General features: G+C 43.5%; 1 protein-coding gene across 1 annotated transcript in view; it reads left to right on the forward strand.

Moving 5' to 3' along the window:
• Window positions 1–15,409, forward strand: part of LOC137421090 (zinc metalloproteinase-disintegrin-like jararhagin) — a 299,776-nt gene that overhangs the window by 240,947 nt on the left and 43,420 nt on the right. Inside the window, exon 12 of the mRNA XM_068106802.2 lies at window positions 13,013–13,190. Coding sequence (XP_067962903.2) covers window positions 13,013–13,190 — 178 coding nt within the window. The remainder of the gene's footprint in view (window positions 1–13,012; window positions 13,191–15,409) is intronic.

Genomic DNA, 15,409 nt, shown 5'->3' on the forward strand with positions numbered 1-15,409 from the left:
TGCAAAACCAGAAAGGAGACTGCAGAAGACAGAGAGACCACCTACATGTCTGCAATGGTGAAATGATAGGATATATATATATATATTCCAATTAGCCGATCAGAATTGTGTTTCATCCAGGTTCATAGAAGAGCAAGAACACAGAACAGACAATGATGTTCACGGGAGTGTCAGAAGTTGACACAAAAAGTAGAATCCGAATGCAAAAAGATCGCTACTGGTGTCCTTGGCCAGTAATAAAATAAAATCAAAATACGGTGCAAAATAAAAATCAAATATATCAGCTTTTAATAAGCCTATACGATACAATCATGATGGGTGCACAAAACTCAACACAACACAAAGGATTATACACAAAGTTATGGATTACGTCTGATTAATTATTATTTGCAATAAGAGAATGGGAAACGGGAATGGGTCGAATAGGATTTTAAACATGAACGGGTCAAAACGTTAGGCGGGATTTATTTCTTCATGCCTTCCTTTCAAATAAGTGCTGCTCAATCAGGAGGAAGGTTACCACGGGTGGTGCATGGGCACAATACGCTGGTTTGATTGCTCGATGCCTTGAACAAATAACAACTTGGGTTATGTAATGAACAGCAAAGCATTGCTGTTGCTTATGTGCATATATAATACATCGCATTTATATAGCTTGGATTGATTCCAATTCCACTGGGCCAAAAAGGAATTATCCTATAAACCGGTAGGCTTAAAGCCTGAGGCCTACACAAACGGTGTGCATCAGAACGCCTGTGATGCAGATGGGCTGCAACCTTTCGACATTTGATGATGCTGTCAATAGTCACTATTGGTCTTTTTCACACTGATGAGAAAAGTTATAGGGAACTCACGGCAATTGTGAATAGAACACTTCTGTTTGGCGGTTTGCAGCACCATTACCTCACGTTCTGGAGCATATTATTAAATTATATATGAGGTTTTAAAAATTCCGAATTCTTTTCCGATTTCACTCTAGATTTTGACATAATTATGTAAGCCATGAGTTCTGATTGCAAAAATATTGAATCAAATTTCGAATATTAGCTTTAAATAAACCTACACGATAATCTTGCCAGGAGCCAATCACAATGCATCGAGCCTCACACAGCCAATCAGTGTAACAGGGAACAGATGAACGGATATCCATCCTTGTCATATATATATTGTCAAACAGGTTTGAACTGGGAGGGGAGGTGGTTCCATCATTGACAGAGGCCCCTGTGTAGAGTTTGGGAAGATAGTATGCAGTGGAGTTGAATGATGTGGGAAGGGTGGAGGAGGAGGCACCTTGCAAAGAGAACATAGAGGAGGTGCACGAGAGGAAGAGAGGAAAGTACAGTGAGCTGGAGGTAGTGTGTCGGGAGAAGGGTTGGCGAGTTTCTTGTCAGTCATTTGAGGTGGGGCATAGAGGATATAATGGCAATTCCTTTTCTGCATGTCTTGCTCAGCTTGGTGTATGAGACAGAAAGAAGGAGGATGTGTGACAGAGTGGCCCAGGTTGCCTTGAAATGCTCACTTTGTATTTTGAGGAAGTTTATGGAGGCACGTCGAACGGTGTCAGTTGAGGTTGTGGGTGGTGGTTCATTTCAGCCGAAAGGGGTAGTGACTGAGCGTGGAAGAGAAATGGAGGGTGTGTGTGTGTGTGTGTGTGTGTGTGTGTGTGTGTGTTTGTGTGTGTGTGTTGCAGGAGTGGGTGTGGTTCTGCATGAATGTGTTTTTGTTTGAGTGGTTTTTGTAAGGGTAGGTGGTCGGTTTTTGGGGGGGGTTTTTGGTGTGTGAGTGAGTGGATGAGGGGCTGTGGATTCTGGGAGTGGAGGCGGTTTTGTTATTGGAGTCTGTGTTCTCAATGGCTGGGGGTGGAGGTATGTACGCATCCAGGTGTAGCTGCTGCATGTGGAGGCATATGTGCCCTTGCTGGCCCCCCTTAGCTGACTATATCGAGGTTGAAGGGCCAAAACGGGATGATGCTGAGGACCTCCACTGAGGTCCCGGTCAGTGTGGCACACTTGTGACCAGGTGTATTTTGAAAAAAAAAAAAATATATATATATATATATATATATATACAGACTTGGCATTTAATATGGAATATATATTTTTTCTTGACTTGGGTTTACTTTCTTAACTCAGTATATCAATCTGGAGAGTTTCTTTTACACTTTGGTGATTTATTTGTTAAAAGAACCATGTCACTGATTGTCTGTCGCAGCAAGAAGTCAACAACAGGATTATATCACAGGTGGCGTGGCAAAATGTACGGACAGGTGCATTTGATGATTGGCTTCACAGTCGGGTATATAAGGGTTGTTGCGTTCTGTATTAGTAGAAAGCAACTGCTGCACGTCTCCAAAAGTTATTGCCGCTTCCTCTGGAGATGGTCCGTCAACTCGACAATGCTGTTTGTCATGGAGTGGTGGCTTTACGAAATTACGGCATGAAACAGCGTGCTATTGCTCGGCAGTATGGCATCACTCAAGGTCAGGTGTCAAAGATCCTGAAACAAAATGCTCAGAGGGGTGTCCCTACTCCAATACCGAGGCCAGGACGTCCCCGCAGAACCACAAGGAGGGATGATCGCCAGCTGCACCGGTTAGTCCGCAATGGCCGTACCAAGTCAGCTAATCGGCTTAGGGCTGAGTGGCAGCAACTGACAAATGTGCCTGTATCCAGAAGGCTAGTCAACCAACGACTGGTTCAAGCAGGCTATCGTGCCAGGCGTCCCCTGAGAAAGCCACGCCTGACCAGACAACACTGCCAGCGCCTAATGCAGTGGGCTCGAGAGCACCGTCAATGGCAGCCAGGGCACTGGAATCACGTGATATTCAGTGACGAGTCTAGATTTCTGGTCTATCGTCAAGATGGCCACGTCCGAGTGTGCAAACAAGTGCATGAAGCCTACAACAAAGATTGTTTAGTGCCAAGAGTCCAAGCTGGAGGTGGTGGGGTGACCGTTTGGGCTGCTTTTCATGCAGGGGGCAAAACTGACCTGGTTGTTCTGAATGGAAACCTGAACCAGTTCAAGTACAGGGCCATTCTGGAAGAAACATTGCTTCCATTTGCTCGTGCAGCCTTTCAAGGAAACTTTGTCTTCCAAGATGACAATGCACGGCCTCGTCGTGCTCACATGATCCAACACTTTCTTGCTGACCGTGGTGTAGAGCATATGGAGTGGCCTGCCATGTCCCCGGATATGAATCCGATAGAGAACTTGTGGGCAGAATTAACGCGTCAAATGGACCACTTGGACCAGCAGCCGACCTCTGTGCATGAATTGCAGCAGGCTATTGTCACTGCATGGCAAGAGATTCCTGTCCAGACCTTGGAAAATCTCGTGAACAGCATGCCTCAACGTGTACATGCTCTCCTGAATGCTCGTGGGGGTTACACGAAGTACTGAACTGTAATTTTACTGTCCGTAATCCCAGTCGTAATTTAACTTTTGTTTTTGTCAAAATTTTTTTTGGCTAATGTGCAAAATAAAGAGATACTTCTGGAAAACGTACAGAAGTTTAACACAGTACTGTCCATGAATTGAGTTCGATATCAGTTTCCATCACTTTCAAGGATCAATTTATTTGTTTCGAAATGTCAAATGTGGTTTTTGTTTCTTTTAAAGGTTACATTAACAAAATCTAGAATAATTTCAACATAATTCCAATGAACTTTTGGTTCTAAGACATCTTGAAAAGTAAGTTCACCCCCACAAAAAAAATATTCCATATTAAATGCCAAGTCTGTATATATATCTGTGCAGTGTCTGTCCTGTGTTGTGTTGTCTTGTCTTGTCTTGTCACTGAACTACTGCCTCAAACTTTTGTGAAATCGTACCAAACTTCTGGTACGCCCATACCTCTCCCGTTGGTATGTCCGAAGGGTATTTATTTTGAAAAAATTCCCATTTTTTTTTTGGGGGGGGGAATTTTTTTTTTCAACTTAAATTTTCAACTTCAATTGTTTATAAAAGGTAATATCACGTATATTACAAATACATTTGTGCAAAATAATTGTTTGAATTATGATTGGTGTAAACCATGACAAAACAGTAACTCAGGTACAGTCATTTATCTATATATCTACACATCTGGGCAGTGTCTGTGTTGTCACTGAACTACTCCCTCAAACTTTTGTTTCCGTGGTTGTGAAGTGTTTTTAATAACGTGGTGGTGGTTTTGAATCACGTGGTGGTGAGGTATTTTGAATTATGTGGTGGTGAGGTGTTTTTAAATGACATGGTAGTGAGGTGTTTTTAAATCACGTGGTGGTGAGGTATTTCGAATTACGTGGTGGTGAGGTGTTTTGAATTACTTGGTGGTGAGGTGTTTTTAATTATGTGGTGGTGAGGTGTTTTGAATTCGCTGGTGATGAGGTGTTTTGAATTACTTGGTGGTGAGGTGTTTTAAATTATGTGGTGGTGAGGTATTTTGAATTACTTGGTGGTGAGGTGTTTTTAATTATGTGGTGGTGAGGTGGTTTGAATTCGCTGGTGATGAGGTATTTAGAATTACGTGGTGGTGAGGTGTTTTGAATTACTTGGTGGTGAGGTGTTTTAAATTATGTGGTGGTGAGGTGTTTTGAATTACTTGGTGGTGAGGTGTTTTGAATTACGTGGTGCTGAGGTGTTTTAAATTATGTGGTTGTGAGGTGTTTTGAATTACATGATGGTAAGGTGTTTTGAATTACATGGGAGTGAGGTGTTTTGGATTATGTGGTGGTGAGGTGTTTTGAATTTGGTTGGGGTGAGGTGTTTTAAATTACGTGGGGGTGCGATGTTTGAAATTACTTGGTGGTGAGGTGTTTTAAATTACATGGTGGCGAGGTGTTTTAAATTATTTGGTGGTGAGGTGTTTTAAATTATGTGGTGGTGAGGTGTAATCATCCCAAACTTTCAGTCTGCGCCTACCCCTCCCCTATGTATGTGCTGAGGGGTTCTTTGCTGAAAAAAAAAAAATTCAACCTAAATTGCCTATAAAAATGTAATCTATCTATAATTCCAGTAATCTCTGTACGTCTGTACGTTTGTACGTTTGTTTGTTTGTCTGTGACCGCTGTTTCTCGACAACTACCGGTCCGATATACTTGAAACTTGCCAGGTATATTGCTGGGGACCCGAGGATGTGCCTTTTCAAGGTTTCATATTAATCGGACAATTACTTACCGAGCTATGTCCAAAAAACGATTCAACCAATCAGAGAGCAGCGAACGATCGCGTGTGCCGAACGTGGAGGACACACTCTGCCTCGGATGGCACATTTGAGAGCGTATTCATTTATTTCACGTTTGCAAACTATGTTGGCGTTAAACTATGTTTTAAAACTAATAAAACCGAATTTGCGATTCATTCGCTTTCCTGCGCGTTTGTGCACGCGATGGCGATTTCTTTACCAAACTCCGGAAGCCGTTCGCTTTGGACCAAACCATTGCATGTAAATAGAGGGGGGGGATATAATTTTACGGAAGCCGTTCGCTTTGGACCAAACCATTTCATGTAAATAGAGGGGGGGGGATATAATTTTAGATATAGATATAGTACGGGCAATGCCCTAGTATCACAAACACAACAAACACATTTGTGCAAAAAAAAATTGTTTGTATTATGATTGGTGTAAATCATGACAACACAGCAACTCAGGTACCATCATTATCCTCAGTTAAAATAAGCCCGTTCCTCAGTAACGACGCGTGTATATATATATACAGTCACGTGAAAAAGTAAGTACACCCCATGTAAAGTTTTGACCTTTTCAACATATTTCAACATACAGCTATTTGATCTTCATTTCAACAATATTGATAGATAAAGGTGATATAATACAACAAATATCATGAAACATTTACATTTTGTCGTCCATTGTATAATTCATATAAACATAAATGCAAATTTCGCATGTGGAAAAAGTAAGTACACCCTTGGCTCTAATAGGTGGTATTGCCCCCTTTGGCAGAAACAACCTCAATTAGGCGTTTCTTATAACTGTCTACCAGTCTCTGACATCGACTGGGAGAAATTTTTGCCCACTCCTCCATGCAGAATTCTTTCAGCTGTGAGAAGTTTGAGGGGTTTCTTGCATGCACAGCACATTTCAAAACCCCCACAACATCTCGATGGGATTTAGATCAGTGACTTGACTTTGACTTGGCCATTCCAGAACCCTCCATTTCTTTCTTTTCAGCCATTCCTTGGTGGATTTACTGGTATGTTTAGGGTCATTGTCATGTTGCAAGGTCCACCTTCGGTTGAGGTTCAACTTTCCGACAGATGGCCTCACATTATCCTCAAGCACCCTCTGGTACAATGAAGAATTCACAGTGGATTTTATGATGGTGAGCTGCCCAGGCCCTGATGCAGCAAAGCTGCCCCAAACCATAATATTTCCACCACCATGCTTTACAGTTGGTATCAGGTTCTTGTGGTCAAATGCTGTCTTTGGTTTTCGCCAAACATGTCTTCTGGTACTGTAGCCAAATAGCTATACCTTTGACTCATCTGTCCAGAGCACATTGTTCCAGAAGTGCTGGTCTTTGCCTCGGTGTTCATTGGCAAACTTTAGTCTTGCCCTAATGTTCTTTCTGGACAGCAAAGGTTTCCTCCTGGCACACCTCCCATTTAGAGCAAATATTTGCAGCCTCTTTCTAATGGTAGACTCGTGCACTTTGACATCAACAGTGGCAAGAGCTACCTGTAGGTCCCTTGATGACATTCTGGGGTTCTTAGAGACTTCTTTCAGCATCTTGCGGTCTGCTCTTGGGCTGAACTTGCTGGGGCGGCCTGGCCTGAACAAGGTGGCAGTTGTTTGGAATCTTCTCCGCTTGTAGACGATCTTCCGGACAGTCGAATGATGGATTTCAAATTGTTTGGAGATCTTTTTAAATCCCTTCCCAGACTCGTAGGCATCTATAACCTTCTTTCTGAAGGCCTCAGAGGGCTCTTTTGATCTCGGCATGGTGACGCCGCACACTTCAACAACAAAGAGCAAACCAAACTAAATGTCTGAGGTTTAAATAAGATAGGTTCCTCCAAGATCCTCTCCAACGATGTTCTAATCATTTGCGCCTGAGCTGGTGCACCTGATTCAAATTTTAGGTATTTGAAGTGGTGATAAATGTAGGGGTGTATTTACTTTTTCCACATGCAAAATTTGCATTTATGTTTATTTAAATTATACAATGGACTACACAATGTAAATGTTTCATGATATTTGTTATATTATATTACCTTTATCTATCAATATTGTTGAAATGAAGATCAAATAGCTGTATGTTGAAATATGTTGAAAAAGTCAAAACTTTACATGGGGTGTACTTACTTTTTCACATGACTGTATATATATTGTTGCGGATCTGTCGCCGGCCTTCTCCCCTTATCAAGGGGGGATTAGTCCCCTTGTCTTTGACTGACCTGGCGCGAACCGGGACCAATGACGTCCCTTCCGGACAGCGCGAAATAGGGTATTAGGACCAAATTCGCTATTACCTAAATACTCGCGCTGCCCTGAAGCGAGGAGATAAGCCCCGCACGAACCACGTGTGTTGATACGCTGAGCGGTTGCGTACACGCGATCCGCGCCGTTATCACTTACTAGACCCCGATTGAAGCGGTTCTTATTCATACCACGCTTAGTCAATGGCGAAATCACAAAGACGATCGAATTGGAAGGAAGAACAGAATTTATTTACACTATACAATGGTTCAAGAAAAAGGGGACACAGAGCAGCCTTATACAGTCTTACTTAATACCCAGGACAAACGGGCCCATCTCACACACACACACACTCACACGGCGCTTGCTGATGAGCAGGTTGATGTTCACCAGCGCGTCCAGGGATGGCTTCCGTGCAGCTCTCTCTCCGGTCCCCGGCACGTCCTTTGTAGATGGAATGAGGAGAAGGCAGGAGCTCTCCGCGTGTCGTCTGAACGGAGGGAGTTATCATGGGGCGAATTGGTAGGGAGCGGACTTCGACGTGGCTGGCGGTTATTCACTTGCGGCTATGGCCGCGCTTACTCGCGTGGGTGAAAAACGCAATATGTGTTACCGGCACACCTGGCTGCGCCCGCGTACTTGGTACAGTTCAACGCCTCTTCTTCTCTCTCTCTGCGCAAGTCCTTAAACAATGCGCGTATCCTCCGGAAGTTCTCCAAACAACGCGCTTATCTTGCGAGTCCGAATCCTTCCTCTCTCCTCTGCGAGTCCTGGCGTGCGAGTCCTTTCACAACGAGCAAACCCCCTCAAGTCCTTTTATCTCTCTCTCTCCTCTGCAAGTCCTGGCGTGCGAGTCCCTTCGAGGGGTTTGTGCAGCGCGTTACATAGGCACGCCCCGCGAACCTTCTCGAACTCACCAGACGTGCCTCACCACGCCCTCTCACGCCATGCCGCTAGAGCCCTGATTGTCTGGTGGCTTTTACCGTCATCGCCTCTGCCGCTCCGATCTCAACGCCACCCCCACCCTTTTTAGGCCTACCTCGTGTTACTCGACTAGTGGGCAGCTAATGCTTAACAAACTGGATCGAGGCTAGGGTGGCTGGGAAATCGGTGGCAAGTAAAGCCTATTTTCCTGTCTTTACACAACGCAGGCACTAAGAGGGGAAATGGCCTATTCTTATACCTTACTAAGACATAACTATACTACAAATGGGCCTTTATGTTGTTTGTGTGACTAACTATGGGGGGGCAACCCTTTAACCTTTAATGATTTCAATGTGCCAATCTCAAAACCGCAGCAATATATATATATATATATATATATATATATATATATATATATATATATATATATTTACATACATATATATATATATATATGCTAGCTTATATATATATATACATATATATATATACTATATATATATATATATATATATATATATATATATATATATATGTATATATATACATATATATATATATATATATATATATATATATATATATATATATATATATATATATGTATATATATATATAAGCTAGCATATATATATATATATATATATATATATATATGTATGTAAATATATATATATATATATATATATATATAAGCTAACATATATATATATATATATATATATATATATATATATATATATATATATATATATATATATATATATATATATGTTATGTCGGTGGGATGGAGTGATATATAGAGTCAGGTAGATCTGTATAGGTAGTGTGCTCCGATTATCGTGATGGGGAACCTTGATGTAATAATTTTGTTTTGGCGCTTTGTTCGTGTAAGTGTATATCCGTGGTCATACGAGGACGGCCTTGTGCTAATTATCGTAGGGATTATGCTAATTCCCCTGTGTGTGAGACATATTGATTTATCCTTCGTCCCTTATGGCACTACACCAATAGACACTCGGCAGGCCCATTAGCACAACACATACTAATTAAATTCCCCCCACAATAAAACTCACCGGAAGTGCAGGCAGGAAGCGCCCACGCATTGCGCCAACATGGCGATAAAACATTGCTCAGGCAGGCCGAGAGCCACGGCCAGAAGGACTCGCTATTAGGCGGGAGTTGACCAATGAAAGGCCAGAGTAAGGAAGGACTTGTGATTGGCCAGGGGCGGAGCAAGGAGCGATCTGCTGATTGCTAGAAGGAAGTGACGGACTGATTGGCCACCAACTGATGGTATGAGAGCGAGGGGACGTGGCCATTGGTGGAAAGCTGAACCTGGGCTGCGTGGCCTGCGGGCATTGGAAGGGATGACCGATGATGTCAAGGACACAGGACGTAAAAACCACAGCTGGCCGGCATTTTCTCTCTCATTTTGGATCCCTTCGTGGACGGACCTCGTTCCCGACTGCCCTCGTGATTCCTCTACCCCGACCTCTTGATTCCTCTACCTCGACCTCTTGCCCCTCTCGTTCACCTCTGCCCTCGACTCTTGATGGCGGTGTTCCTTTGACGAGCGAAGAGCGAGGTCTCATTGAAGCAGCTGGTAGACTAGCTGCACGCATGCCGCTCACGACGGACGGTGGGGCCTGGATAGCGTGCGCGCGCGCCAAGGACATGCGGACGTTCCCGCCAACAGCCTGGGATGGCGCCACTCCCGAGGAGAACGCCATCCACCTCTGCTGGTTGAGCTAAGCCCAGACACACACACACACACACACGGCACTTTTATGTTCATATATTCTCCCTGCATCTGTGTTTAAGTCTGGTGTGGGGATGTCCTAATTTAGGACATTATTTATTATCGTGCGCTATATTTTGCATTACCTGCATTCCATTTAATAAAGCCGGCATATTTGTACATTTTAAATCCGGTTTTCGTTTGAGTTACTTTTTGCAGGCTTTGAAGACTGCCGTCGATATCGCGGCAGGTAAAAGCTTCCAGCTTCTTCATCTTCTTCTTTTTTCCGCCCGCATGTCGATATAAAATCCGTTATTGAACCGAACGCCTCGAATTAACGCTCGATTTGCTATCCGTGATTTCCCTGGTATTAGCCAAGGGGGAGTCACGCAACTATATATATATATATATATATATATATATATATATATATATATATATATATATATATATATATATATATATATATATATATATATATATATATACACACACACACACACACACACACACACACACACAGTCACGAAAATTATACAGGTGGAGTTGCGCCTATGGTGAAAATCTCCTGTCAATCGGACCAACGGTTGCAGAGAAAATCATATTTATTCTGTGCGGACAAACAGACAAACAAACTGACTCAATGCAATACCCTCTCCTCCGGATGTCATTCCTCCGGAGAGGGTAACTAGAACGGTACTCGGTAAAGAGGTGAACAGGTTACATTTTGATTTTGTATCCAACTGATAGGCCGAATCTGGATTCGAACCTGACCCAAAATTCTAATCGGTTTGTTTTTGTCATCGAAACATCAAATCCACCAAATTTTGTCATATTTTTTGTCATAATGTCATAAATTTTGTCTTCAATTTTTGAAATATCATGCTACATGTATGTCGTTTTTGGCCCGATCATTCAATGGTGAATAAAATCACTTTAAAAATTTTAGCATTCTCATATCCGGATTCGGATCTTCACCAAAATCGAATCAATTCTTCAGTCACAAACCCAATCTCTCCACCAAGTTTCGTCTGAATCCGTGCATAACTTTTTGAGATATCCTGCTATATATATATATATATAGGACTTGTACTATATATAGGACTTGTACTACTATATATAAATATATATAGGAAATACAGAAACGACCTTGTCTAATCTCCAAGGGACTGCTCGCATGCATGCTCCATCATGTGGCATCCCCTGCTCACCCCTCGTGCTTGCTGGGCCCACCCTGAGCCTATGGGACCTCACTAATCTATGCTATGGGAGCTATGCTCAATAATTCCCGGGGGGACCGCTCTGCCTCCAACGCCACACCCTCTGTCACTGCCAGTGGCTCCCCAGTTGACCTTCCTCCATCCTTTCCATCCATGCCACATGCTTCGCTCACAGGTGCCTCACTCATGCTCACCATACTGCTCGACCTGCTCGCATGTTGATCCTCCCCCACACCCGTGCCAGTATGCATGAGGTGTGGGGTTTTGATTGCACGGCTGCTCCCCATATGCCAAAGCACACGGTTTGAAAACCGGCTGTGTAACCTCCACCAATGTAATCCATGCCATGGCTGCGGATTCACGCGTTCGAGCAGCTCAGGCGTGGGACTCACACACCGCATACTCACAGACATGCATACCTTCAGCTGCCTGTTTCCTACTATTTTGTCTTCAAAAACTCGACCAAGGACCACACTAGAAAATCGGTCATTATAAGGAAAACCAATGGAAAACCAGTCTTTGTCTGAGAAACTCCAGGAATCTCGCAACAATGTGTAAAAAAACCCCCCCGTTATTACTTACATTTAACGATTCGTATAAAGCAAGTCACTGAGGTGGGCGCAACCATGCTTCGGTGGAATGTCTAAGCCGGCTATGTGATGTGCTGGTTCTCCCTCGCACCTACCACCTAAATGGGTTGAGGAGTTGTGGTTTGGGAAGGGGTTGAGGTAGGTGGTGGGGGGAAGGAGGGTGGTGAGTTGTCGTTGGGGGGAGTTTTATGAGTTGGGGTTGTGGTGGGGGTGGGGTGTTGAATTGTGGTTGGGGGTGGGGAAGGTTGAGGACTTGAGGTTTGTGAGGGTGGGGCAGGGGCCGGGAGTTGAGGACTTGAGGTTTGTGAGGGTGGGGCGGGGGCCGGGAGTTGAGGACTTGAAGTCACATTTTACGTTGTGTGGATTTTCCGTGGGTCTCTGCTGGGTATATATACCGGTAGTCGGCTAATGCTATCTGTCTGTCTTCCCTCTGAAATACAGAAACGCTCCTCAGAGAGAAAGAATTATTTAGTAAAACTTGCTTCAAATTAATCAAAACTTAACGGAAAAATAATCTTAAAAACGACGTTTTACACCAAGAGATTGCATCTTTACGCGTGTAAAGTGCAGATAGTGCAACATTTAGAACCGGGCTTCCAATCAAATGCTTTGAATAATTCAATAGTTGTTGAACTAATTTTTCTCTTTTCTTTTCTTTAAACGTCAAGTGCATACAATTACAACTCAAGCTGTTCCTTGTATAACTTCCCATTTTCGAGCTCTTTCAGCCAGCACAAGAATAAAAGGCTTCCTTTTTTGTTTTATTCTATCGTGGTATTTTTAACATGTGCTTCCGCCAAGTTTAATATCGTAGGGTAGGATGTAAGGAATACTGTTGTAAAGTTTTGTAAAGTCTTTTTGTAAAGAATACAGTTGTAAAGTTTTGCAAAACTTTCCCTGTTTTACACTTTCCCTGTGTTTTTTAGTTTTGTAAACTTTACATCTCTTGTTGTAAAGAGTTGGAAAGTTTCTTAATTATCATGTACTTAAGTTTGGTGACAATGCAAATCCTTTGATCCACCTTTTCACTCTATCCATGATTAATCTTGCACTTGTGCAACACTAATGATTCCCCCCCCCCCCCTCACCCCCCCCCCCCCCCCACATTTTTGGATAGACATGGTTTCCCTAAAGGTTTTAGTACCTGCAGCAAGCAAGACCTTGAAGTCTTCCTGGAGGCAGGAGGTGGAAGATGCTTGCTTAATCGACCTCATCCTGAATCGTTCTATGGAGAGCCGGTTTGTGGAAATTCATTCCTGGAGCGTGGTGAAGATTGTGATTGTGGAAGTCCACAGGTACGTGTCACACTGCATACGGTCCCTTCTTAGGTTTCCTTTCTCATAACCAAGGACACTTGATTGATCTCCATAAGCAAATGTAACAGTTCTTCATCAAACACAGCAGATTTTCTTGGCAAATAAGCAATTCATAATGGTCTAAGTGATTTTTGTGGAGAAATGAGTGATTTTTGTGAAAAGCAGTCTTTAATGTATTGAGGAGAGTGTGACACAATAAGACAAGAGGGAAAGAGGTAGTGAGTGGGGTGGGTGGGAGAGGAAGCGAAGAGGGAGGGAGGAGAAGAGGGAGGGAGTGAGTTGGACGAGAGAGCTAGCGCAAGGGTCTCAGGGCAGACAGTGGCGTGAGAACTATTGAACCCAGCATACCCCTCCACTTCACACCACATCCAAACACCGCACTGACACACCCCATAGCCACAATTACCACCACCCTCTCCCCACCTTTCCTGTCGTACCCAACTGCTCCTGCACTCTATGTATTTTGCACCTGCGAACGTAGAGAAGTTTCTTCAACCCTCGACATTGATTCTGCAACTGGACCAGACAGCATAAGCTCACGTGTCCTAAAAACCTGCTCTACTGCTCTTGCACATCCTCTCTCCGCCCTTTTCACCATGTGATTTGCACTAGGTCCTCTTCCATCTGCTTGGAAATCTGCCAACATCACTGCACTATGTAAAAGGTGCAAAAACTGATCCCCTATACTCTATACAGACCTATCAGCTTACAATCAGCGAGGTCATGGAATCCATCATCGCAGTTGATATGAAATCCTTCATTTTCTCCAACAACCTCATCTCAGATCGTCAAATTGGTTTCAGACCAGGTGACTTCATGTTGGACATGCTGCTTCTACTCACCTAACAATGGATGGAGGCCCTCAATGTCAGAGATGAGTGCAGGGCTGTCTCTCTGGACATATCTCATGCTTTTGATACAGTCTGGCATCCTGCCTTACTTTTCAAACCATATGCCTATGGCCTATGGCATCCAAGGCCAACTCCACACATGGCTAACTGACCTCCTCTACTCCAGTAGCCAACGTGTGGCACTCAACGGAATCCTTTTATTTCCTCTTCCTGTCAAAGCTGGAGTGCCCCAAGGCAGTGTCATTTTGCTGATCTTCATTAATGATCTCTTTGACTCTCTCGAAAATCCTCATCTATTTGCTGATGACTCCACCTCTGCCATGACATCCATCATCCTTCAGACAGGCAGGCTGCAGCCTCTTCCCTCTCATCAGACCTTGAAAAAAATCACAAGCTGCTCAGACACTTTGAATATGTTTTTCAATCCTGAAAAATCTCACTCTCATGACCTTTCCAAGAGGACCGTCTGGCTAACCCTCCTATGTACTATCTTTACAATCCTCTTGAGGCCGAAGTTCAATCATTCAAACTCATGGGCCTTACTATCAGCCATGACATTTCTTGGTTAAACCATATTTCAAAGTTGGCCTCCAAAGTTAGTCCCTGACGAGACATCCTCCGTCATAGAAAGACTTTCCTTGGCACACCCTATCCACCTGCATGGCCTTCATCCACAGCTTGATGGAGTGCCTCCCCTCTATGCTGGCTCCACTGCCTCACATCCTGCTGAGCTTGATGCTGTGGAAACCAAGGCCTTCAAGATCATTGGAATCTCCTGTGATGGAGCTGAGTCTATGGTCTTCTCATTTCGCCATCGCAGACAGGTCGGTGGTCTCTCTGTCTTCTACCGCCTCTTTATGGTCTTGCACCTTCTGCTCTTTCCGTGCTTTGGCCCCTCCACGTTCCCCAGGTTTTTGCAGGGCACTCAAGGTCCACCATCAACCCCTTCTGGTGAAACTACCTAAATCTAGGATCACAGCTCACCTCCACTCATTTATTCCTCTTTTTCCCACCTGTGAAACCAACTTTCACACTCTCTTCAATTTCATTCTTCTCTCCAGGTTTTCAAGATAGCTGTTCACCACCTTGTCAGATCAAACCCCAATCCTAGACCATGGTATTTTCTACCCTCATTAACCCTGTTTCCCCCAACCTAAATCCCTCCTTCCAATTTTGCAGTTTTCTGTCCTTGGAGTTTCCTTCTGAATCCATCTTGTCCACTCCATGCATGTGTTTTGCATCCTGTTTTTGTCTTTTAAATCCTGATCCATTCATTGTCCGAGCTCTTCCATGAGCCTCGACTATGTATATAAAAAAGTAAAGTCCAAAACATATTGAGGAGTTACA

The sequence above is a fragment of the Myxine glutinosa genome, chromosome 2 (assembly GCF_964187855.1).
Source record: "Myxine glutinosa chromosome 2, kmMyxGlut1.1, whole genome shotgun sequence".
In the NCBI taxonomy this organism is placed as follows: Eukaryota; Metazoa; Chordata; class Myxini; order Myxiniformes; family Myxinidae; genus Myxine; species Myxine glutinosa.